Raw genomic sequence first — 27,479 nt, 5'->3', positions numbered from 1 at the left:
AAATTAATCACAGAGAACAGAAGGTAGTCATTCAACTTCTTCACAGATATTCCAATTCTCCTCCTAGGTACATGGGTATGTTGCTCTTCCTGGCCTCATCTAGTTAGGTATGGCCTTGTGGTTTGGACAATGACATATGAGCAGAAATATTGATACCCAGTGTTTAATTTCCTTATCTTCAGCTCTGCAAGATGACTATGAAAGTACATGGTCCATCAGCTTGGGTTCTTGAGTGACTCTGATGAACAAAAGCCTGCTACCAACATGCACTGGACCTATAAAATTAGCAAGAACAACTGTGTTAAGCTGCTGAGATTTGGGGGGAGTGCTGCCACAGCATAACTTAGCTTGACCAAAACAGTAACTGGTAACTAAAATTAGGGTGCTGCTGTAACAGAAACTTGACTTAGAGAAGATTATGAACTTGTAGCTCTTAAGGGAGGAGGTTTAGGAAACAGAACATTAATTTTGTGTTTTGATTACTGCTGGCAGATTTTAGCAAGGTATTTTAAAATGTGTAAGGAAAAGTAGTTTGTAGGCAGGAATGAAAGGGAATAGAATCCTTGAATACTGGGACTTTTAGGGTTTGAAGAGGTAACTGCTTCAAATCAAAACTGTACAAGATAAAATTGATAAATATTTTGAACAACAAAGAGAAGTTAAAAGCTGGCCTTGAAGCAAGACTCAAATCTAAAATATGACTGCACTAAGGTATCTCAAACCAGGAGTACAATTAAGGATATAACATCCAGTTAGTCCTTGCACTTGGACAAAATGGCTCATGGGAAAAGTATTCAAAGGTTATGACTCTTCTATCAGTGATTGATAAGCTCAAGATATTTGCACTCAAGTAGAGAAACAGGGATAAGAATGTGAAGGAATGTGTGTCTTCGTCACTCAGCTGTGTCTGACTCTTTGTGACCCATGTACTGTAGTCCATCAGGTTCCTCTGTCCATGGGATTTTCCAGGCAAGAATACTGGAGTGGGTTGCCATTTCCTCCTCTAGGGGAATCTTCCCAACCCAGCGTAGAACCTGTGTCTCCTGCATTGTAGGTGTATTCTTTACCCACTGAGTCATGAAAGGAATAAGAATTCAAAGAATTATAGCAAATCTAATGTCAGTATGGCTACTGGCACATGAAACTAACAGGAAGGAATCAGAGAAGCTGTACAATAAATCAATCACACAGCCAAAGAAACCATGAGCAGAACTAAAACTATCCAATTGAGATTAAAAACCAGCCTTGGGCTCTCAATTTCCTATGAGTAAGAAGCAGTGTGAGGAAGCTGCTCAGCTGTCAACAAGGATTATTCTCCAATGCCTACTTCAAACATGGCCAAGGAAGGGCTGTGGCATAATCAAGAGCCCCAGTAAAGAATTAACCAGGGAGCTTTTCCAGGCAACAGTCCCAATGCCCAGGATGGGGGCCCTCAAAATGTCTGTCCAGCATGATGTCAGAAATGCTACAGGCCAGTAACTGTTTCTCCCATTCTCCCTGGATCCGATGGGAATTTCAATTGCAAGTTTTTAGTCCCTGCTATACCATTGTAAATTGGGTATGTAGGGGGTAAATAACTTTGTATCTTTGGTTTTAGGCCTCCAGATCAAGAGGAACCACATGTGGACCCAATACAAAGAGTACTACACATTTTTCAGAAACCTTGGGCTCTGAGTTTAATCACACTGAAGGAGATTTTAAGGTTGCCTCCTTTGAGGTGGAAGGAAGTAATTGGTCTGTGTGAGGGAGTTTCGTTAAATGTTGTAATCCTTAGTGCTATTAAAATATTTCCAAGTTTTTGACTTCCAGGCACAGAGAAGTTAAGAGTCTCAAGGGAAATATGCTCAGTCCAATTTAAAGAAATGGAAAAGTAATACGTGTCACCTCCACATGGAAGCTGTAAGAGCCAGTGCACCATTCACTACCTTTTGTTTCCTGTCTTACCAATCATGAATGGAGCTTCCATCAGCCTAAGCCCCTAAGCAGAGCCCTCCTGAGCCCTCCACTACGCAAGTAGCAGAAATAAACTTTTGCTAAATTAAGTACCTGAGATTAATGACCCATGACAAAATCCTCTAAAAAAAATCACTGCCAATGTTCAAATTTCCTCTTGTATCAACACATATTAGGAACATCTAGGATAATTTCTAGAAAAATGTGATCTTAGATGAGCTAATTTCTGGGTCTCAATTTCTTCATCTACAAAATCAGAATGATACCCTAATACCTCATAGGACTATTCTGAGTTAAACACATTTAAGTGCATAGCTCCTAGAACAGTGCTCTAGTACACAGGAGCTATATGTGTTTGAGATTATAATTAAATACCTACCAAGTTTGCAGTAGACTCAGCTGTGCTATAAACACCTGAAGTGTCATAGTCTGGTTCTAGAAGATATAACCAAAGTACAATAATGAGCATTATTTTATAGTTTGAAATTTTATAAATAATGAATATCAGATCTCACTGACCTGAAGGATAAATATAATCTTCATGATATCCCCCTAGGAAAAAAAGACAGAAAAAGTGCATTTATGTAGAGCTTTTTGCTCAGCAGTATCCGATGGCCAGCACTTGCTTTTTCTCAAGTTTTATGGGTACATGTTCAAAACTAAAATGTACACATTCTTGAAACAAGTGATTTAAAGCTTTCATACTAGTCAACAGATATTAGTCAGACTGGCTATAAACAGCACAAATTTCTCCTTTGAAAGTTCCCTTGGTTCTTAAGAGTTCAGGCAGACGTGAAAAACCCAGCTCTGTCCAATTCTGGCAGTAGATTATGGTGATTAACTTCACTGGCTCTGGAGTTAGGACTGTCTAGATTTGAATCTTGAATAACTGTATCACTTTAGGCAGGTTATTTAATTTCTGTGTCTTCATTTCTTCATTGTAAAACAGGGATAATAGTACCTAGCTCATAGTGGGGTGAAAAGAACATAGTATGATGCTCGACATATAGGAAATGGTGATTATAAAGTAATGTGACTAAAATAACCAATAGGTTGCTTAGGTGAACGTTAAAGGAATATGTCATACTTCATCTGTTTTTCAGCCTGATACAGGTATATAATACCTTGAAAATCAGTTTGTTGTCAGAAGATTGCTTAGAGGACTGAAGTACTTTTCTGTAAGACTGCTATATCATTGAAATTCAGAGAAAATCAACCTTCAGTTGGACTGCTTTCCACCAAATAAAACCATAAAGGTCAAAAGTGGATTTGATTCTTAAACATGTCACTTATCAAATACATATGCAGGCAGCTCCTCCAGAAAACAGGATTTAAGGTGAAAAAAAATACTTGGTTACTCTAAATATGCCACTATAGGTGAACAGTACATCTGAAGGTACCCACCACGCTAAAAGAAATAGACAAAGGGTCATCCTGAGTAAAAGAGCCAGGAATACGCATACATAAGCACAGGCATACATATGCATGTACAAATTCTTCAAAGATCATTCTTGGGCTAGATATGTTGTCATTAAATTCTTTAAAATATCTATTTTCTTCATCATAAATAGCAGCAAGAAGAATATAACAAGAAAAGACGCTGACCAGTAAGTCAAATCATTCAGAACACCTCATACCTCCTTAATCCACCCAATTCCTCCAGAAGTGTTTCAGTAGGCATATATCATTTTACAGAAAAAGTTAATAAAAAAAGCACATTTCACAATGCAAGGCACTCCTAACAACTATTAACAGTGTGAGTCAGATAAAACCAAGTTCAAAACTGATCTCTGCCAGTCACAAAGGACCACATATTGCATGAATCCTTTTATATGAAATATCCAGAACAGGCAAATACATTAAGACAGAAAGCAGACTGATGGCTACCTATGACTGGTGGCAGGGAAGGAGATGCTGGGGGGATAATGGGGACTGACCACTAATAGGTAAAAGTGTTAGTCGCTCAGTCGTGTCTGACTCTTTATGACTCCCTAGGCTGTGGCCTCTCAGGCTCCTCTGTCCATGGAATTCTCCAGGCAAGAATACTGGAGTGGGTTTCCAGTCCCTTCTCCAGGGGATCTTCCCAACCCAAGAACTGAACCCAGGTCTCCTGCATCACAGGCAGATCCTCTACTGTTTGAGCCACTAGTGAAGTGAAAGTCATTCAGTCATGTCCGACACTTTGGACCCCATGGACTATACAGTCCATGGAATTCTCCAGGCCAAAATACTGGAGTGGGTAGCCTTTCCTTTCTCCAAGGGATCTTTCCAACCCAGGGATCGAACCCAGGTCTCCTGCACTGTAGGTGGATTCTTTAACAGTTGAGCCACTAGGGAAGGCCACTAATGGGTACAGGGTTTCTTTTTCTAAAATTGATTGTGATGATGTATGCAACTTCATGTCAGAGAAGGCAATGGCACCCCACTCCAGTACTCTTGCCTGGAAAATCCCATGGATGGAGGAGCCTGGTGGGCTGCAGTCCATGGGGTCGCTAGGAGTCGGACACGACTGAGCGACTTCACTTTCACTTTTCACTTTCATGCATTGGAGAAGGAAATGGCAACCCACTCCAGTGTTCTTGGGAGCCTGGTAGGCTGCCATCTCTGGGGTTGCACAGAGTCGGACACGACTGAAGCGACTTAGCAGTAGCAGCATGCAACTTCATGACTATACTAAAAGCCACCATTTACACTTTAAACACTGAATTGTACATGTTAGGTAAAGTGTACAAATGTGTAAGTTACATCTAAGTAAAGCTGTTATAAGTAATTAAATCTCTGCCATTTACCAAGTATCTGATTTTGGCTATGTCATTTTCCCTCTGAATCTCAGTTTCCTCATATATAAAACAAAGATACACATTCCTCAGAGGGACAAAGTATTATATTAAATTTTAAATATAATTGCTTAGTACAGTATATGGCCATTAGAACTCAATGAATAGTAATGTTTATAGATCAAATATATTTCTTCAGGAAAAGAAATTATTTCATAGCAGTCTTGTAAAATAACAATCACAGGAAAATCTAAAGTAATTATACAAATGGTATGGACAACATGAACAGTTGCTTACTAACAAAGAATAGATATTTCCAATACTGAAATCTCACCAAATCAAAACTCACTGAAGACCTATCAGAGAACTGAACATTTTAACAATGTAGTGGCTTTACAGAAATAGAAGTCTGTCTTTCTGAAAAATATCAAGACATCTTCAAAATCTAGCAAGCTCTGATAACAAGAACTGATAACTTTCAAAATGAGCTGCCAGAACGGAGGGGGACCCTTTCCAAACCAAAACTTTAGCCCTGTTGTGCTCATACTACAAGAATCATCTTTTTAAAAAAATACTGAACTGTAACTGACTCACCACTGTCACTCTGGCCATCACCCTCCTCTGAATTCAAAGGCTGTTTGCCTGAGCTATGTCCTCGCCTTGCAACACAGTATCTCGAAGAAGCAGGAACCATTGTAGAGGGCCCTCCATGATTCTGTACCAAAGAGATACACACAAACACAATGTCCCTATATAGTCAGAGAAAAAGCTACAAATATTTTAAATGTACTTGAGAATCAAAAATATGTGAGGAAGTAATGATCAAGAAAACAGAAAAATTTAGCCCATACTTATATAGGCAAGTCCACCTGTACGCCTCTTCTGTAAGGACAGCTTAAAAAATTCCCCTAATTTTTAAAAGCTCTAAGATGAAAACTCATGTTTTCCAGGAAGGGCTTTATTTGGTAATTTGCAAAGTAGCTAAAATTTATCCACATTACCTTTACTTAAAAAAAATAAAAGAGAAAAAAATAAATAGCTTTGTGAGTAAAACTTTGAACTACTTACAGGTAAAGCTGGATAAGCAGTTTCATCCCCTTCTTCAACTTCATAAAAAGTAATGGTTTCTTCCAAGCCCCTGGGCATTTCTGGAGCAAAGCTAAACTGGCACTCCTTATTCATACAATGCATCTGGCGGTGACTACGTCTAAAGGAACTTAAGTTTGCAGAATGAGAAGGGGATAAAAAGATAAAATATGATACTAACTTGTTTCTAAATTTCTAAATACTAGTTCAAACGCCTCTATGTTGACACTTTAAAAATATTAGTCCATATATTTATTGCATAGCAATAAAGTCAGACTCACTCATTTTCTCTAACCTTCCACATTTAAAGTTCACTTACCGAGATCTATAGAAGTTGTCATAGCTCTGGCAGCACCTTTTACCCGGACCAGGGTAAAAACCGACTTTAGGGCCTGCCATGTTGTGCCTGTTTATAAAGCGAGAAGAATCCCTAAGAATAACGGGGGAAAAAACAGAACTCTTATTTACTAGTGCTTGAGCAGTCAGTCTTTGTAGTTAAATAGAATTAACATATCTGTCTAAAAACAATCAAATAGAAAGAGCTTTGCTTTCCTCACTACTGGCATTAGGCCTATCCATTGTTTTTAATTGAAGTATAGCTGATTTACAATGTTGTATTAATTCCTGCTGTAAAGTGATTCAGTTATATATATATATATATATATATATATACATACACACACACATACATTCTTTTTTCCTATTCTTTTCCATTACAGATCGGCCTATTCATTATTGATAGATTCAGTGCCATATACATGGCACTCTCAGCCTGATGGCATTCTATCTTCTAGCAACTGCTTCATATTCTCCTAGACTGTGAGAATACGAGTCTTCCATAAGTTTGCCAAGAATTTAAGTATACATCATTTCCATTCTCTATGTCCCTTCAGGTAGAGATTATAAGAGAAATCTAAACTATTAAGATATTTCTAAGTTCTACCGTAATTCTGCCCAGGAATTATTTCCAATGTCTAAACAGAGACGTACATTATCTTCAAAGTTAGTTAAGACCTACCTGGGCATCCCATATCCCCGACCTTGTCTCTGAGATGAATGTTGAGGATGAAAATGTTCATTAGACATAACATTGCCAGCTGTCTGTGAGTAGTGCATTGGAGGGCCATGCCCATAATGCATACTGTGCTGAAGCCTGGGTGGGAGAAGGGGTTCTGCCCTGCTGTAAGCCATAGTCATATAAACCTCTTTCCCTCTAACTTTCTTGAACATCTTCTTCCGTTGCTTCATGTCCATCTCTGACATAGCTTTCAAGAAAACAAAGCAGTAAGCAATAAGCTTCATAACCAAAGCAAAAGGTCCAAGGTATCCCACAAATGTCTAGAACACTCAGATGTTTTTCTAGGAAATCCATATGAATACAGGGGAAGAAATTTCTGTATTTTCAAAGGATGTACTAGAAAAAAAAAAAAAAAAGGATGTACTAGGTGTTCCTTTTGGAAGGGCAAAACGAACAAGTAACTTCTGTATCGATGGACATCTCAGCACTATCTTTAGTACAGGCAACTTTTGTCATCGAAACAGTCATTCCATTTCCTATGTTACTATTATCCAAGAAATTATGCCTATTAATATCTCTGGTTGCTTCCATGAGATGCTTTCCTAGTTCTTTGAGAAATTTTTTCAGGTTTTAGAGCTTAAAGTCCACCCCAGCTTAAGCTAAACAAAGTCACCTACACAGTAGTTCTCACCTAGGGACGGTTTTGCCCCTTTCCTCCTTGTGGCACATTTGGCAATGTCTGGAGACATTTTTGGTTGTCATAACTTGGAGAAGAATGCTGCTGGCATATAGTGAGTTGAGGCCAGGGATGCTGCCAAGCATCCTACAATGCATAGGACAGCTCCCTGCAACAAAGTATTATCCATCCCAAAACTTCAGTAGTGTCAAAGGAGGAACTCTAAACCAGGATAAGACTTGAGTTACAGCTTTAAAAATAAGTGCAATTTAGATAAGTACAAGAAGAGGAAAATAATAAAACTTTCAGTATACAAACCTATTTCTGGGATATAGCCCCCAGGAATTTTCTGGTAACTTCTTCCTTTCCTACTGGGCATAGCATTCCAGGCAGGAACAGGTGTCACTTGGGTAACTGGTTTTAAGTCAACTAGTGGAACAACATGCCTTAAAGGTAGAGATAACAACATGAAGCCACTGCAAAACAGTCAATTCTCATTTTATACACATCCCTCCTGCTTCATTTTCAAGTGTTTTCTACTTAAACCTGTAACCCCTAGCCTCCTTATTGAAGTTTTCTTTGTACATTAGAAAACTAAGAGCAGTTTGTATAAATTCATAGCTGTTTATAGCACATATCACATTAAGTAGGAAAGATTGTGGTAGACTAGTTTACAAATAATTGTTGCCTCTCCTTGGAGAAGGATTATATTTTCTCACCCCACTGACTTTAGGCTTAATTATGTAACGTATTTTGGCCAGTAAAATGTGAGCATATGCTTTAAAAGTCAGCACATGGTTTGTCATGTTTTCATTTTCCACCTGCCTGTGATCATGGCAGTATATGTCTGGATAGAGCCCTTGTCAACCTGGGCCCCTTTGTTGACCTACTATAAACATGCTAAATGAGAAAGAAATGAACTCTAAGTTTGCTGAGAGTGTGGTTGTTAGGGCAGCACAGCCTAGTTTAATGGTTCTCAAAGTGTACCAACAGCATTAGTATCACCTGGAAACTTTTTACAAGTTCAAAGTCTTGGACCCCATCACAAACTTACTAAATCAAACTTTGGGGACAGAGCTCATCAATCTGAATTTTAACAAACTCTCCATGTAATTCTGGGGTATGTTAAAGTTTGAGAACGAATGGACTAGCCTAATTTGATATTGGCAGAGGCTCAGTTAGCAAACTAGCTTTCAAATTAGTATAAATTTATATCAGAATTTTGTTGTTCTTAATATTTCTAATAAGTTGGCTATTACCTAGGATTTCAAAATTTATGCATAGACTTACTGAAATTTCATACTTCATCACATGCTTTTACAATTCAAAATAAGTCATCTTAGGCCAGTACCAGATATAACTTTGTTCTCTTACTAGCATCCTGGTAATTCTCAATTTAAGACTATAAAAAGGCATCAAGAGCCAAAGATTTTAGTTAATTCAACAAATTATTATATTCTTACTTTTCTGCCAGCTCTTCAATGAAGACTGTTACTGAACTGTTTTCATTTCCAACTTCCTGAATATGAGCATTATAATATCTTCCACCTGATTCCAAGCGAACCTGAAAGAGGGGAAGAGACAGTAAGAACACATCTAGTCTTGAGTCTATCAGCAGATCTGGCTTTTGCTAAGCAAAAATACTTCTTCTCCTGAAATGGAGTTCAGTATCTACTTATTAAAGCAGCTGATAATAAACACTGCCAGTCCAGTTCAATGGAGGCAGCACAAGCTGAAAAAGCTTTACACTTCACATATAATCACAAGTTTGTAATTAAAACCTAACATAAACATTAATTAGTTTTGTTAATCACATATTAATGACTAAAACCACAATCTCAGAAAAGCAAATTACTGAGTCTTTAAAGAAACAACTAACCTGACATTTGTCTCCCAAATAGTACTGTCTCCCAGCATACTCCATATAATCAGATTTTTGAAGTTCTATTAAAAGAAAATGAAGATTCAAGCTCAACTGAACTGGTTCCTTTCCTGTTTTACAACAGTTCATTTTCTAATTTGTTTTTACCACAGTGTTTTTGACAATGCTACCAACCCCTATAATCTAAAATCTGTAGGGAAAATGTCCTGAAGCAGGGTTCCCCAACCTCCGGGATCTAATGCCTGATGATCTGAGGTGGAGCTGATGTAATAATAAAAATAAAGTGCACAATACATGTAACATGCTTGAACCATCCCAAAACCATTCCCCTCCCGGTCCATGGAAAAACTGTCTTCCATGAAATCAGTCCCTAGTGACAAAAAGGTGGGGGACCACTGTCCTGAAAGGTCTCTCCATCACTCTTAACAGGTTATTACTGTGGTTAATTTAAGGAGATTTGCCAGAATAGTTCTGTGCTATAAGACACAAATAAGTGGAAACTTAGAGGTTGTAATCTTAGAATTAGTCATACACCAATAAGGTTCAATTTGAAAGTAACACTTCAATTTTTTTTAAGAAAATAAAAAAAAAAAAAAGAAAAAGAAAGACTATGCAGCTGCTTCAAAGCAATACAGTTTTCCCCTGAACAACATGGGTTTGAACTGCAGGGATCCACTCATATGTAGATTTTTTTCAATAGTACTACAAATACTGAGGTTGGTTGAATCTGAGGATGTGGAACTGTGGATACAGAGGAATTGGGAATACTGAGGGCAGATTACAAATTATATCTGGATTTTCAACCGCTTGGAGGATCAGTGACCCTAACCTTCATGTTGTTCAAGGGTCAACTGTATTTTTAGCCATTTATTGTGTTCTACAAGGTATTAATCTCATTCTAGATTATTAACCATACCTAGGCTCACCACCAAGGTCCAAGGAGTTGAATACGAAACATTAAAGGCTACACTGATGGCAGAACTTTAAGACGTAATTTGATCAACTTAGTTATAAGGAGAGAGAAACAATTACCTATTTCAAGGGTTGGCAAATTTTCTCTGTAAAAAGCTAGATGATAAATATTTTAAAGAATGTAGGCCATACAGACTCTGTTGCAACTATTTAAATCTGTCATAAAACCTTATGGTCACTGAGAATTGAATATAATTTTCATGTGTCACAACATATTGTTCTTTTAATTTTTCCCTGCCACTTAAAAATAGAAAACCATTCTTAGTTCATGGACCATAAAAAAACAGGTAGCAGATTGGATTTGACTCACATGTCACAGTTTGCTAACACTTGACCTAGTCATCTATCATCCATCTTAACACATTAAACTTAAGTGGAACTTATATCCACTTACAATTCTGGTACTCTTAAAGTTATCTAAAGACAGAGTCTTTGCAAAGTTGAAGTCCCTGATGAACATCACACTCTAAAAGATCCCTCACCAATTCTATCCCTATTTGCTTCCTCCTTTGGACTTAAATCATGTATTGAGTAGGCTAAAAGTACCATATAAACATATAAACGTGTTTTTCATAACCATGGTTTGAAAACATCTCTTATTTAAAAAGAATTTGCAAAACTGTTCTCCTAGATCTGCCAGGATTCAAAAATATCCTGTTATTTCATTACCTTTTCTGCTGTCCAACCAAACATCAAATTCTACATTACGATAGATTTCTGGATCCAGGGCTTTGAGCACCTTATAGGGGAAGAGCATCTTTGATGGATTTTCTGGAGACTAAAACAAAAATAATCATGCTACAACTCACCATCCTTAAGTCTTCCTTCTATGAAGAAGGAAGAAATAAGGTTCTTTTCCTTTTTATAAAACTATGTACATATAGGCCTTTCCTTCTTTATTAAAAGAAATTAAATCCACGATAACTTTTACTGTGTATTTTAAAAAGCAGGAGTCTAAATAAGTAATATGCAGAAATCTAAAAGGTTATAGATGACAGAAGGGAAATGTTTTCTAAAGCATCCAATAACTCAGGACATATATTAACCAATGCAACACAGACAAGAATTAAAGATTCAGTCAGGGCTATTCAACAAGTCTCATCTTGATATACACAGAGGTGCAAGTGTTTCTGTACCCTAAAGTCAACTGGACAAATCTGAAAACTACTTCGTTTTGATCAAAATCTGTTACAATTTCCAAAGAATTAGCTTTTTCTTCTGCTTTCCTAGAATGTCATGGTATTCCATACTGTTTCCAAATTACCAGTACTTGAGGGCATACACAAAGATTGTTTTAGTAATATTTGCCCTATTTAACTAGTCTCAAACTGAAGGTCTGCTTGATTTTAGACCTATACAGATGGTAAAATTCCCCTTGCTTCTCTAACTAGGATTACTGTCTATTTTTTTTTTTGAGTAAAACAGGAATAAACATTATTCTCTTTAATGACAAAAAGAAACCTTAGCAACAGAAGATTGACTGCAAACCAAATATCCACTAGGTTTCTAATATTACTTTAACTTGAAAACAACAGCTTCTGAAATTTCTGAAGTGTTCAGAGTAAGCTTTGGAAAAAAATTACAACTCCATAAGAATAAAAATTAAGAGAACATTAAGCACACATTTTACATTTTCAGATCAAGACTTCCACAAAGGAAAACATCAGCTCCTCCCCCACCCTATATAACTAAAATGGACCATCTGACCTTTACTAGTTTAACTTATAATATTGCAAACCAAGATTATGAAAATTATTTGCCCTAGAAGATCTCAAACCTTTGTTTCGTCTGTTCCTTGATTGTACCCCTCTGGTATATTTTCAACATTGCAGCAGGCACCCCACTCTTCAGTCCTAATTGAAAAGATTTAGAACAAAGAGCTTTATATAAATGCAGTAGCTAAGCAGTCTTAAGTTTAATGACTATACCACCACCTAGTGGTAAAGTAGTTCAATTCTAAAAATGAGGCAAATATTTTTTTCATCCCAACATCCCAACATTATGCTTCTTTTTCTTAAAGTACGTGCTACTTACACCTTCTGTATTTCACCCCTCCTGTGGGGAAAAAATCTTAAGATGGTCCCTATGGTCCCCACCTACTGGTGTTCACATGCTTGTACGATTCCCCTCTAAGCCTGCATCTAACCAATAGACAGGATGTATATCATTATATACATGATGTATAGTATTCTTGCCTTGAGAACCCCATGAAGAGTATGAAAAGGCAAAAAGATAGGTCACTGAAACATGAACTCCTCAGATCAGTTGGTGCCCAATATGCTACTAGAGATGAGCGGAGAAATAACTGCAGAAAGAATGAAGAGACAGAACCAAAGCAAAAACAACACCCAGCTGTGGATGTGACTGGTGATAGAAGCAAAGTCCAATGCTGTAAAGAGCAATATTGCATAGGAACCTGGAATGTTAGGTCCATGAATCAAGGCAAATTGGAAGCAGTCAAACACAGGAGATGGCAAGATGTGAACGTCGACATTTTAGGAATCAGCGAACTACAATGGACTGGAATGGGTGAATTTAACTCAGATGACCATTATATCTACTACTGCGGGCAGGAATCCCTCAGAAGAAATGGAGTAGCCATCATGGTCAACAAAAGAATCCGAAGTGTTTTTGGATGTAATCTCAAAAACAACAGAATGATCTCTGTTCATTTAAAAGGCAAACCATTCAATATCATGGTTATCCAAGCCTACTCCCCAACCACTAACACTAAAGAAGCTGAAGTTGAACAGTTCTATGAAGACCTACAAGACCTTTTAGAACTAACACCCAAAAAAGATGTCCTTTTCATTATAGGGGACTGAAATGCAAAAGTAGGAAGTCAAGAAACCTGGAGTAACAGGCAAATTTGGCCTTAGAGTACAGAATGAAGCAGGGCAAAGGCTAATAGAATTTTGCCAAGGGAACACACTGGTCATAGCAAACACCCTCTTCCAACAACACGAGAGAAGACTCTACACATGGACATCACCAGATGGCCAACATCAAAGTCAGATTGGTTATATTCTTTGCAGCCAAAGATGGAGAAGCTCTACACGGTCAGCAAAAACAAGACCAGGAGCTGACTGTGGCTTAGATCATGAACTCCTTATTGTCAAATTCAGACTTAAATTGAAGAAAGTAGGGAAACCCACTAGACCACTCAGGTATAACCTAAATCAAATCCCTTATGATTATACAGTGAAAGTGAGAAATAGATTTAAGGGAATAGATCTGATAGAGTGCCTAATGAATTATGGACAGAGGTGTGTGACACTGTATTGCAGACAGGGATAAAGACCATCCCCATGGAAAAGAAATGCAAAAAAAAAAAACCAAAAAAAACAAAATGGATGTCTGAGGAGGCCTTACAAATAGCTATGAAGAGAAGAGAAGTGAAAAGCAAAGGAGAAAAGGAAAGATATAAGCATATGAATGCAGAGTTCCAAAGAATAGCAAGGAGAGATAAGAAAGCCTTCCTCAGCGATCAGTGTGAAGAAACAGAGAATAACAATAGAATGGGAAAGACTAGAGATCTCTTCAAGAAAATTAGAGATACCAAGGGAACATTTCATGCAAAGATAGGCTCAATAAAGGACAGAAATGGTATGGACCTAACATAAGCAGAAGATATTAAGAAGAGGTGGCAAGAATACACAGAAGAACTGTACAAAAAAGATCTTCATGACCAAGATAATCACGATGGTGTGATCACTCAACTAGAGCCAGACATCCTGGAATGTGAAGTCAAGTGAGCCTTAGGAAACAACACTACAAAGCTAGTGGAGGTAACTGAATTCCAGTTGAGCTATTTCAAATCCTAAAAGATGATGCTGTGCAAGTGCTGCATTCAATACACCAGCAAATTTGGAAAACTCAGCAGTGGCCACAGGACACGAAAAGGTCAGTTTTCATTTCAATCCTGAAGAAGGGCAATGCCAAAGAATGTTCAAACTACCACACAATTGCATTCATCTCACATGCTAGCAAAGTAATGATCAAAATTCTCCAAGCCAGGCTTCAATAGTACATAAAATGTGAACTTCCAGAGGCTCAACTTGGACTTAGAAAAGGCAGAGGAACCAGAGTTCAAATTGCCAACATCTGTTGGATCATAGAAAAAGCAAGAGAATTCCAGGAAAACATCTATTTCTGCTTTATTGATTACACCAAAGCCTTTGATTGTGTAGACCACAACAAACTGTGGAAAATTCTTAAAGAGATGAGAATACCAGACCACCTGACCTGCCTCTTGAGAAATCTGTATGCAGGTCAGGAAGCAACAGTTAGAACTGGACATCGAACAACAGACTGGTTCCAAATAGGAAAAGGAGTACGTCAAGGCTGTATATTGTCACCCTGCTTATTTAACTTATATGCAGAGTACATGATGAGAAACACTGGGTTGGATGAAGCACAAGCTGGAATCAAGACTGCCAGGAGAAATATCAATAACATCAGATATGCAGATGACACCACCCTTATGGCAGAAAGTGAAGAAGAACTAAAGAGCCTCTTGATGAAAGTGAAAGAGGAGAGTGAAAAGGCTGGCTTAAAACGCAACATTCAGAAAACTAATACGGCATCTGGTCCCATCACTTCTTGGCAAATAGATGGGGAAAAAGTGGCTGACTTTATTTTGGGGGGCTCCAAAATCACTACAGATGGTGACTGCAGCCTTGAAATCAAAAGATGCTTACTCCTTGGAAGGAAAGTTATGACCAACCTAGAGAGCATATTAAAAAGCAGAGACATTACTTTGCCAACAAAGGTCCATCTAGTCAAAGCTATGGTTTTTGCAATAGTCACGTATGGATGTGAGAGTTGGACTATAAAGAAAGCTGACTGCCGAAGAATTGATGCATTTGAACTGTGATGTTGTGGAAGACTCTTGAGAGTCCCTTGGACTGCAAGGAGATCCAACCACTCCATCATAAAGGAAATCATTCCTGAATGATTGGAAGGACTGATGCTGAAGCTGATACTCCAATACTTTGGCCACCTGATGCAAAGAGCTGACTCCTTTGAAGACCCTGATGCTGGGAAAGATTGAAGGTGGGAGGAGAAGGGGACGACAGAGGATGAGATGGTTGGATGGTATCACAAACTCCATGGACATGAGTTTGGGTAAATTCCGTTAGTTGGTGATGGACAGCGAGGCCTGGCATGCTGCAGTCCATGGGGTTGCAAAGAGTTGGACACGACTGAGTGAATTGAACTGAACTGAACTGATATCATTACACTGAATAACAATGTAGTGCCTGTCTTGCTGATCTCTCTCTCTTTTGCTGACTATAAGGAATCAGCCATGTTCACCAACCCCATGCCACAATGAGCTGAGGGTTATCTCTCGTTGTCAACAAAAAGCTGATGTTCTTAGTCCTAGAGCTGCATGGAATTGAATACCACCAAGAACCACCTGGATTTTTCCCCAAAGCTCCAGATGATAACTCAATCTTGATCAAAACCCTCAGTACATTCTTGTGACATCCTAAGCAGAAGACCCAGCTAAGCTGTGCCCAGATTCCTAACCCACATAAGAGCTTAAAACCACATTCTTATCTCATAGTTTAAGTTTGTGGAAATATTGTTATGTAGCAGAAAATAACTAATACACCTTGCCTTCCTACTACTTTAAGTTTCTGTAGGCCTCGGGTGTTTTTTTTAAATTGGAGGATAATCGCTTTACAATGTTGTGGCGGTCTCTGCCATACACCAATGTGAATCAGTCATAATTTTTTATATATATGTGTGTGTGTGTGTGTGTGTGTGTGTGTGTGTATATATATATATACACACACCCTCCCTCTTGAACCTCCTTCCCTCCCCCCATTCCACCCCTCTACATCATCACAGAGCACCAGATTGTGCTCCCTGTGTTATACAGCAGCTTCCCGCTAGTTATCTAATTTACGCATTGGTAGCTTATGTATGTCAATGCTACTTTCTCGATTTGTCTGCCCTCTCCTTCCCCGCTGTGTCCACCAGTCTGTTCCCTAAAACTAAGCCTCAAGTTCTTAGGATGAATAATCAGTAAAGCATGAAGCAACTTCTACCCTGATATAAATGGTTGCCACCCCCCACACCCCTAATACAGTCATCTCTTGGTATCCATGGGAGATTGGGTCCAGGACCGCAGGCAGGTACCAAATTCAAGATTCTCAAGTCCCTCAAGCCTTTTATATCCACAGGCTCCACATCTGGATTGGGAGTGCTGACTGTAAGTTTGTTTGTTTAAAAAAAACCTCTTTATCCAAAAAAAGAAAAAACCAAGCATTATACATTCAAGAAATAGAACTGCAAGATAACAAAAAGGTTACATCTGACAAGCATGAAACCTATCTGAATTCTAGACAGAAGAATCAGGAAGAAATATAAGATGACAGCTACTTTATGATCTCAAAGTTTTTGACTTAATCTGTTCAACACAGCTGCTTCCTAAGAGGTCACACAATGTACACTTCTAGTGAGTACCAAAGGCAGACACTCAAAAGTGCCTAAAACTCCCCTTTAGCCTGAGAGATTCTTTTCTGGTAGCTGGATGTATGTGTCAAGTAACCACTATGAACCTCAGTTACCATCTACAAATCGATGTACTGATTTAGAACTAGTTGTTCCCTACCCTCAAGTGTGGTCATGGCCTACCTGTATAGAATATTTGGGTATACTTGCTTAAAAAGTAGATTCCTGGCCCTATTCTGACCTTCAATTTTAAAAAGAGGCCCCAAAATGTGCCTTTCTAAACAACCGCCCTAAGTAATTTGTATATAAGTTTGAGAATCATGGGATTAGACAGTTCTAAAGTTTCTTCTAGCAACTAAAAAATTGATTCTGGGGGTCAGACTCAAGATGTGTCAGGAGGGAAAAATTCCCCCCCACCCCACCCCTCTTGAGTTCTTTTGGATGGACTAAAAATTGACACAAGACAGATTAACAGGAGAACAGGAATAAAGAATGATTCTGACTTGGATCAAACACCCAAAGCCTGAGTGTTTCACAATGCAATGTATCTTTTGGTAAAATGTCTCTTCTCCCATTAAAAAAATGTATATCCCTGTACATAAGAGCATACATATATACATACATGTGTGTGTACATGAAGTTGGCCCCTTCATTTCAGCAGGTTCCACATTCTCAGATTCAAACAACTGCAGATGGAACTGGTTGAACCTGTGGATGCAGAGCCAATGGATATGGAGAGGGCTGACTGCACATACTACACTTTATTTAAGGGACTTGAGCATTGAGTGTTTTGGTGTTTGCAGGGGTCCTGGCACCAATCCCCTGCAAATGTTGAGAGATGACTGTATAGAAATAGTCTAAATCACAAGCCTACCAGGTCCCTTCCAATTTCAAATGATGCACAGAAACAAGATGATCCTATAGCTGACATCCCTTTTCCCTTTGTTACCTATCTTGAATTGAACTCTTGTAGTCAATATGGACATCCTCATTGCCAGTCACAGCATTGTTCCTGTTCTTCTTGGAACCACTTCGAAACAACTCAACTGCAGTCTTCAACTCTTCTTCATCCACAACAAACACATCTTTATAGAGAATTTCATACAATACAGCTAAAGGAAAAACAAATAATCAAGACTCCAGTTGTCAAATAAGAGTTTTTCATAACAAAGTGAAAATAGCTATAATCCAGTATACAAATTCAACAGGCACCAACAAAGTTTTAGAAGAGCTATTTATGGTAGACCCCCCAATTTGAAGATTGGCAACAAACCATCTGAAAGCACACCCAAACATTTATAAAGCCTTCACATACCTTGACAAACAGCTGCACTTGACTGAAATTGCTTTGAGTACACTGAATCATAATGACCATTACTTGAATAGCAGAGTAGAATCTGAAAAAAAACACACAGCAAGTAAAGTTAATGTTAGACATCTTACAACCCTGAAATATTTGAAGCTGCTAATCAGAAATCAAAAATTAAATATATTTGCTTTTTAAAAAAAGTAACTTTCAGATTCCACATGTGATATCATACAGTATTTGTCTTTCTCTATTTGACTCACTTCACTTAGCATATATGTCAATTAAATCTCAATAGAGCTGGGAAAAAAGCAACTTCTAAAATCTAAATACAGATAAATGAAACCTGTATGCCATTAAAACATTTTCTGGACAGTGACCTTTATTTTTTTACTTTTATTTTTTAATAAGTGAAAAGAATCTGAAAAATAAATATACATATATATATATATAATATATATATATAACTGAATCACCCCACTGCACACCTGAAACTAGCACAATACAGTAAATCAACCATGTCCATAAAAAAAATATTTTCCAAAGTGGTTATGCAATTTATACTCATACTAGCAGTATACTAGAGTTTAAGTTACTCCAGATACTTGACACAATTTTCCATCCTTTTATTCTTTTTTAACTGTTTTGAAGTTGTTTTTGTAATTTTTTGTTCCTTCTGTTCTCTTCCCTTATGAGCCAATGACTTCCTCTAATCTTAACATTTGGATTGTTTTCTCTATTATGTGAGTGTATCTATTATAGATTTCTGGTTTACAGTTAGCATTAAATTTATATACGGCAATCTCTCTACATATACGTGATGATTTTAAACTGCTGATCTCTTAATTCCAGATGCATCTTATCAACTGCATTTTTACCCTTCTCCCCTCACTACTGTTTTGACATCATATTTTACATCTATTTTGTGTATCCCTTAACTGATTATGGATATAGATATTTCACTACTTTGTCTTTTAACCTTCTTACCATCTTTGTATGTGGTTGATTTCCAAAAAGATGTGGTTTATACACACACACACATCCCCCAGCACATTACTCAGACAAAAAAAAAAGAATGAAACAATAGCATTTGCAGCAGCATGAATGGATCTAGAGATAATCGTGCTAAGGGAGGTAAGACAGTTACTTTTAAATGTCAAGAGCACCTCAATACATAAGGCAAATACTAATAGTCGTAGAAGGGGAAATACAGCAACACAATAGTGGGGAATTGTAACACGCCACTTACACCAATGGACAAACCATGCAGTCAGAAAATAAATAAGGAAACACAAGCTTTAAATGGCACAACAAACCAGTCGGACTTAACTGACATTTACAGGACATTCTACCCAAAAGTGGCAAAACACACTTTCTTATCAAGTGCATACAGAACACTCTCCAGGAGAGATCACATCTTCATCCACAAATCAAGTGTTGGTAAATTTAAGAAAACTGAAATCATATCAAGCATCTCTTTTAACCACAATGCTGAGATTAGAAATCAGTAAGAAAAATAAACTGCAAAAAAACAAAAACAAAAACAAAAAAAAACCCACTACTAAGGTAACACTCTCAGCCTCAATAACATTCCTGATAATATACCACACAAGTCCTGATTTATAAATTTGCAAAAGATGGGAACTTTTACAAATTGAGTGAATATAACAGAAATCCTAACAGAAGTCAAAAGATATAGCTTAACTTCTAAAAATGGAGAAAACAGGACAAATACACCAAAATCCCAAACTTAAGACTATAGGGGAAGAATTTCAATTTATTCAAAATGTTATTCACTGTATTTTATAGCAGTGTACCAATATGCTATATAGGAGCAATACTACTAAACCTTCTCTTAAATGCAAATACTGCCTGGGGTGGGTGAAACTTTGCAACTTAAATTTTTTGTGTTTTACTTTAGCTTGATATGCCCTCTCAGAACTTTGAAATGGATTATATTGATAGAGTTGTGATTTCAAAAAAAAAAAAAAAGACTAGGGAAGAATAATAGACCTGGGGTCAGAGAACTGGTTTACTGGGAGAAATTAGCCAGGGTAGTGTAGGAAAGTAGAAAAGAAGAGTGTTTACGATAATTTTCTACTAAGGAAACTTGGTGACACTATCCTCTTATAGATCACAGAGAATTCTCTTTGTTACCTCAGGTTGGTGATGCCAGAAGCGGCTTCAAAATGAAACAGACTTGATCACTTGGGATTACATCCCTTACACAAGATTAGAGGTTTTTGAACAAAAATTCAAAAAGGTCTTAGACAGATTTATATAAACAGATTCCATCATATGGATCCAGGGAGCATTTTTACTGAAATAATTTGGTTAGTAAGCCTGGCCTTTAAATTGTTTGAAAAAATTAGAGATTGAAGGAATCAGCTAACAAATTAACTCTTGCTTCTATGCCTTTGCATATAGTGTTTCCTCTGAATAGACTGCCCTTCATACTTGTTAGATTCATTTTTTGGATATTTCACTTAAATATCACAACTACCATGAAACTTTCTGTACTCCCTCAAGCACAGTGAAGGGCTTTTTCTTCTATGCTCCTTGCAAATATTTCTATTGTAAAATATATCACTGCACTGTATCATTTACATGTCTGTCTTCATAAGAAAAGGGCAAGGATTCTGCTTTATTAATTTTGGTATCCCCAAAGCCCAGTCAATTGCCTGGTACACTATAGGGGCTTAATGTTTACTGAACAAATTGGCAGTACTACTGGTAAAATAGTATTTTAAATACTATTGATGGAAAAAAAAAAAAAAGGGAAGTACTTGACTTTGCAGGTGGTGCTAGTGGTAAAGAATCTGCCTGCCAGTGCAGGAGACATAAAAAAACACGAGTTCAATCCCGGGTCAGGAAGATCCCCTGGAGAAGGAAATGGCAACCCACTCCAGTATTCTTGCCTAGAGAATCCCATGGAGAGAGGACCCTGGCGGGCTACAGTCCATGGGGTCACAAAGAGTCGGACACAACTGAAGCGACTTAGCACACATTGGTAAAATAATTAACATGTTCCACTTTATACTTACAATTGAAGTTATCTCTTGCATCCTATTCAGTCTTTTTTATTCTTAATGCCACTTGCCTAGTTCAGGTCTTCTATCTAGACTAATGTAATATTCTAACAGTTCTACCACTGTCTAGTCTTTTCTTACTATCAAAATGCTGCCTGAATTTTGCTCTATGGTATGAAACAGACAAGACTCAAGTACTGTGTAATCTGTATTCACTAATAAAATCATGTGGATAGAAGGGTGTTCTTAAAAACTCTTTGGAAGAAAAGCTGTATGCTGAAAAACAACTTGTTTACCTGCTGAGAGTTCTCAACCAACACAACAACCTCCTACTATTTTTCCAGGCACTTTACTAGACAGTAGTTTAGCACAATGTCCCTATACTTAAGAAACTTTCAGACTAATAAGAAAAACAGACATGACAACATATATAAGGTGATAAACACTATAATTACCTGGGTGATGCTAGGGGAACAAAAAGGGAGGAAATAACTCCAGGGGAGTTGGTAAGGTTTCAAAGAAACTGACATTTTAGATACATAGGAAATCATGAAAGCTGGACACTCTGGCCTCACAATATACTAAGGCTGAAGGACAATGAAGCTGGAGAGAAGGTTTGGGACCCTGGCAAAAAGTGAAGAGGAACTAAAGAGCCTCTTGATGAAGGTGAAAGAGGAAAGTGAAAAAGCTAGCTTAAAATTCAACATTCAAAAAACTAAGATCATGGCATCTGTTCCCATCACTTCATGGCAAATAGATGGGAAAACAGTGGAAACAGTGACAGACTTTTTTCTTGGGCTCCAAAATCACTGAAGATGGTGACTGCAGTCTTGAAATTAAAAGATGCTTGCTCCTTGGAAGAAAAGCTATGACAAACCTAAACAGCATATTAAAAAGCAGAGACTTACTTTACTGACAAATGTCTGTAGTCAAAACTATGGGTTTTCCAGTAGTCATGTACGGATGTGAGAATTGGACCATAAAGAAAGCTGAGCACTGAAGAATTGATGCTTTTGAACTGTGGTGTTGGAGAAGACTCTTGAGAGTCCCTTGGACTGCAAGGAGATCTATCCAGTCCATCCTAAAGGAGATCAGTCCTGAATATTCAGTGGAGGGACTGATGCTAAAGCTGAAGCTCCAATACCTGATGAAAAGAGCTGACTCACTGGAAAAGACTGATGCTGGAAAAGATTGATGGTAGGACAAGGGGAAGACAGAGGAGGAGACAGTTGGGATGGCATCACTGACTCAATGGATATGAGTTTGAGCAAGCTCCAGGAGATGGTGAAAGACAGGGAAGCCTGGCGTGCTGCAGTCCATGGGGTCACAAAGAGTCTGAAACAACTGAGCGACTGAACAACAATAAGGGCACTGAATGTCTTGCTTCAGAGTTTGATCCTATCTTCTAATCAGTGAATAGTCAATTAGGGTTTTGGGTGGGTTTTTTCCTACTACAGAGGGGTGACAGGATCAGGTTGTTCAGAAAGATAGCTAACAATACTAAGGCTAACAGGAGATGAAAAGGCTTGCTTGTAAAAAAGCTTGGCTTTTAGACTGTGCTTATTTTTCATTAATTGGTTTAAAAAAGGATGATTTGTTGATAGCAAACTGGTAGTATCATTCAATTTTTTATTTTAGTAAACACTCACTTATCTTCTTACCTTGTTTTCATAGCCATTATCTGTGACAGAAGTTGGAGGCTTGCCAGGATAGCGATAAAGAATGAAATCCCGACTACATGTGTAGAAAACAAAGATGGATGAGAAGAGACAATTTAGTATACACAAGAAATAGTTATAGGAACAAATAGTTGTGCTTTTAAACTGCCTACTTTGTTCATATAAAATAACTCAAATGCTTAAGAGGTTAAATTTTAATTCAGCATAGCTAGCTAACTGTCCCCGGAGAAGGCAATGGCACCCCACTCCAGTACTCTTGCCTGGAAAACCCCATGGGCGGAGGAGCCTGGTAGGCTGCCGTCCATGGGGTCGCTATGAGTCGGACATGACTGAGCGACTTCACTTTCACTTTTCACTTTCATGCATCGGAGAAGGAAATGGCAACCTACTCCAGTGTTCTTGCCTGGAGAATCCCAGGGACGGGGAGCCTGGTGGCCTGCCGTCTACGGGGTCGCACAGAGTCGGACACGACTGAAGCGACTTAGCAGCAGCTAACTGTCCCTAAAGTCCTATGCATTTTAAAAATGCATTTTAATTTGAGGAAAGGAGGAGTAAAGAAGATAAACTTCCCACTGTATGAATATCTGTAAGTTTTGGAGGCTATTTATTTAAAGTAGGGGTTGGCAAAATTTTCTTGGTAAATGAAAAATTTTCTTGGTAAATGACCAGATAACAAATATATGGCTTTTGCAGGCTATATGATTTACTTAACTTTGACTTTCTAGCCTGAAAGCAGCCATAGACAATGTATAAACAAATGTACATGATTATGTTCCAATAATGCTTTATTTATGGACACTGAAATTTGACTTTTACATAATTTTCATATGCCATGAAATGTTATTCTTCTTTTGATTTTTTTAAACCATTTAAAAAATTTTATAAAGCATTCTTAGCTAGAGCCATACAAAAACAAAAAGAAGGCCAATTTAAAAACTGGTTCCCTATTTAAAAGCATCATCTGATTAGCTACCTGCTCAATACCTCTTCTGTATTACTTCTTGCTGGATTTAGTGAAGGATAAGCAGACTGCAAAACACTACCTTTGAACAAGTTCCCATACAAGACAGTTCTGACTCTATCAAGGTATGTTCCATCTCACATCCTAAGAATGAAGAAGTCATCCACAGATCCAACTCCTTAAATGAACAAGATTCCCTACAACCCACATTTTATAGCTATTTTCAAAAGCCTATGCTTTCAGAAATGCTACTTTGCAGTTTTAAAGACCTAAACAGAACTTTCAAAGCAATAGAGCTGCTGCTGCTGCTAAGTCGCTTCAGTCGTATCCGACTCTGTGCAACCCCATAGATGGCAGTCCACCAGGCTCCCTGTCCCTGGGATTCTCCAGGCAAGAACACTGGAGTGGGTTGCCATTTCCTTCTCCAATGCATGAAAGTGAAAAGTGAAAGTTAAGTCGCTCAGTCGTATCCAACTCCTAGCGACCCCATGGACTGCAGCCTACCAGGCCCCTCCATCCATGGGATTTTCCAGGCAAGAGTACTGGAGTGGAGTGCCACTGTCTTCTCCGCAAAGCAATAGAGCAGTGTCCTTCAAATTTTTACACCATTACTGCTTCTCTAAAGAACAAAGAAATACTTTTCTTAATTTCCTTATAAAAATTTATTACAACAAATATATATCTAGTTAGTGTGTGTGTATATATATACACACACACACACACGCTGTAATCATATGTTTATGAACCGTAATCCTTTGAAGGATCATAAACCAATGTAATATCTAGTATCTTTTTGTCCTCAGGAAACAATTTCTACCCTGTTGGAAGTGATATTGCCCCATAGAGCATGCATGCACAAGAGGCACAAAGTTAAATATACAAAAATTCTAGAGTATTCTGATTTTCTAAAGGAATAATACTGGCAATTCTTAAAACCCTTTATTATCCCATTCAAATGGACACAAATTATGTCATTGACTTTGCTTACACTGCTTCATTGTACATATCAATATATCAAACCTCAAATATTCTCAATCATTGAGGGACTCTATTAGAAATCTTAATACACACACACACACTCTCTCTCTCTCTCTCTCAACAAACAGATTCAACTTACTTATAAATTAGAGAAAGAGCTCTTATTTCCAGCTGGCCAGCACTTTCCTAAACATAAAGAGTACATAAAGTTTTTAAAAACATTCTGTACCTAGGAGGTAGAAGTTTTTGCAAGTTCAACAATTTTTTTTTAGGTGCTTAACACTGTTTTAGATGAAAAAGTTGTACAACACACTATAACTTTCTTTGAGCTTGGGATACTGTGATAGTTATTTATTAACATAAACTTATTCTGAAAAAAAAAAAAGTCGACTTAAAGATCTTAGTTTGCTATAAGGACAGTAATATGGGAGATTTAAAAGGCACAATAAAAATGCAATTAGTGTAAGAATAGAAGCTAACAAGGTATTTAGTAAATGTGTTAAGTCTAGAACTATGCAATTTAATCACATAAAATTATTTTTAATTAAATATGTTTATGAATCTTAGTCACACATAAAAGAAAGATAACTACAAATCAGAGAAATTATTTAATAAAAACAATGACCTCCTAGTAATATTCATTACCACCCCCCTCCCACATTAAAGTGAAAAGGTTTAGGTCAGTCCTGTTTCCGAGCAGTGTATAATTTCGCTAGTCTATGGATGATAAAATTGTTAGCACACAATTTTCAATATTCAACACAAAACAACAGGTCAATCGCCAGCCTCTAAAGTTTTGCAAGAAGTATCTGACTCAACACAGCTGGCTACTTAAGAAAATAGATTGGCTCTAGCTCAAGTGACACAGCTGAATGATATTTAGGCTACTATTCCAAATACTCTGAAAAGATTAAACCCCATATTTGATCTTACCTTGGGATCTCCCAACCGTTCCAGGTATTTCTCAAAAGATCCCTCCACATACTTCAAAAATAAAACAAACTTGACTTAACCAAATACATAGCATTACTGAAATCTGAGTATATTCTGCAACATAATCCTCCAGTGAGTTTTTGTTCAGCTGAACAATTAGGATATTAAATGACTACTTTGCATAGCACCTCAAGAAGATTTGCACATACACAAAAGTTGAATGGAGAAAAGCTGGACTATTATTAAAAGTATCTTAGAAAATGTCCTGGCTTATTCACATATCAGTGCATTTCATCAAATGGTATGCCTTTGAGTTTCTTTTGAAATGCCAACTTAAGCAACAATTTGCATAAATCAAGCAAGCATAATAAGTATTTAAAATTTGACAGCAGACATTCATTTACAAAGTTGAACTGAGGAACTTTAAAGGGAATTAGTTTCAAAAAGAGCAAAAGGGAACTTTTAGATGATGGAAATATTTTTATATCTTGACTGCAGTGGCAGCTGTATGACTGTATATTATTGCCAAAACGCTAAAACATAAAATGGTGAATTTTATCAGACATAAAATATACCTCAATAAAAATTAATCTCAGGGAATATGAGATAACATACATCTAGTTACATTCATGTGTATCACTAGACTTAAAAAAATCACTTCAATTTTTCTCAACCACCTTTTTAAACAGTTTTGAGGTATAACTGACATACAATAAACCATACATATTTAAATGACACAATTAAGTTCCAACATACGTATGCACCCATGAAACCATCATGACAATTGTGATAGTATGTCCATCACCTCCATGAGCTGCCTTGTGTGCCTCTATAACTTCACTGATCCCAAAGCAACCAATGATCTATCTGCTGTTTTTCTATAGACTGGTTTGTAGTTTGTATTTTCTACAGTTTTATATAAAGAAAATCATACAACATGTACTTTTTGGAAGGTCTGGCTTCTTTCACTCTGCCTAATTAATCTGAGATTCATCCAAATGGTTTTAAAATTTTACCCACATCTTTGTTACTCAAAACGTGGTCCATGAACAACAGAAGCATCACTCAGGAATTTGTTAACTGCAGAAATCTTGGGCCCCAGATCAGATCTACTGAATCAGAATTTGTTTTTTAACAAGATCCCCAGGTGATTGGTATGCACAAAAATATTTGAGATGCAGTGCTTTACACCATGGTCTTGCATTTGAAGTCATTTCACAAATAACCCTTTCCCCAGGTGTGGTGAAGACTAATTAACTTCAAGGTAAAATGCTTCAAAATCAAGAAGGCTTCATATAGTTTTACAACTCACTGAAACCTATTGAGAAAATTAAGAGTAAACCTCGAACAGCAGGCCAATATCCACAGTATAGTCAGGAGAACAAATAGCACTGGAACAGCTAGAAGTGTATTAAAAAAAAAAAAAAAAAGAACAGCAAAAGTAACAGCCACAGGAAAAAGCACACTTCAAATCAGACCTTGATAAAACCTCATTTTGTTAACATGTTAACAAGACTTCAACTTATACCCCAACTTACACTTCAACATATACAAAGCTGTGTTCTAGAAGTTGTTTTAAAGTCAATCAATTAGCGGAAGAGCTCCAATTACCAGTTTGTCACATGAAAAGACATGTTTGGGACTAATTTGTTTCCTTATAGTTAAGTTTACATGATTCATCAAGTTGACTGATGATCATTGAGCACAAAATTAAGAAAGAAGTTCTCATTTGTACAAATTTTAAAATGCATGTTTAAAAATATTAAC

At 37.3% G+C, this 27,479-nt stretch overlaps 1 protein-coding gene across 9 annotated transcripts in view; it reads right to left on the bottom strand.

Annotated features, from left to right (window-relative positions):
• LOC133243052 (putative bifunctional UDP-N-acetylglucosamine transferase and deubiquitinase ALG13) overlaps positions 1-27,479 on the bottom strand; it is a 73,717-nt gene that overhangs the window by 25,703 nt on the left and 20,535 nt on the right. For 6 of the 9 annotated variants that reach the window (XM_061409493.1, XM_061409490.1, XM_061409491.1 and 3 more), the window contains exons 3-18: positions 25,713-25,763; positions 24,919-24,965; positions 22,823-22,895; positions 18,142-18,223; positions 17,776-17,938; positions 12,142-12,217; positions 11,034-11,142; positions 9,390-9,454; positions 8,974-9,074; positions 7,829-7,956; positions 6,835-7,081; positions 6,136-6,246; positions 5,799-5,946; positions 5,325-5,445; positions 2,473-2,505; positions 2,333-2,388 (exon numbers count right to left, since the gene is read on the bottom strand). In XM_061409493.1, coding sequence (XP_061265477.1) covers positions 2,333-2,388; positions 2,473-2,505; positions 5,325-5,445; positions 5,799-5,946; positions 6,136-6,246; positions 6,835-7,081; positions 7,829-7,956; positions 8,974-9,074; positions 9,390-9,454; positions 11,034-11,142; positions 12,142-12,217; positions 17,776-17,938; positions 18,142-18,223; positions 22,823-22,895; positions 24,919-24,965; positions 25,713-25,763 — 1,611 coding nt within the window. Of the gene's footprint in view, positions 1-156; positions 276-2,332; positions 2,389-2,472; positions 2,506-5,324; positions 5,446-5,798; positions 5,947-6,135; positions 6,247-6,834; positions 7,082-7,828; positions 7,957-8,973; positions 9,075-9,389; positions 9,455-11,033; positions 11,143-12,141; positions 12,218-17,775; positions 17,939-18,141; positions 18,224-22,822; positions 22,896-24,918; positions 24,966-25,712; positions 25,764-27,479 lie in introns of all 9 variants that reach the window. The other 3 variants (XR_009734954.1, XR_009734953.1, XR_009734955.1) reach the window with 1 other exon arrangement.

This window comes from Bos javanicus, chromosome X, assembly GCF_032452875.1.
Source record: "Bos javanicus breed banteng chromosome X, ARS-OSU_banteng_1.0, whole genome shotgun sequence".
In the NCBI taxonomy this organism is placed as follows: Eukaryota; Metazoa; Chordata; class Mammalia; order Artiodactyla; family Bovidae; genus Bos; species Bos javanicus.
Note: the sequence above shows the minus strand (reverse complement) of the source record. Positions and strands in the feature narration are given on the sequence as shown.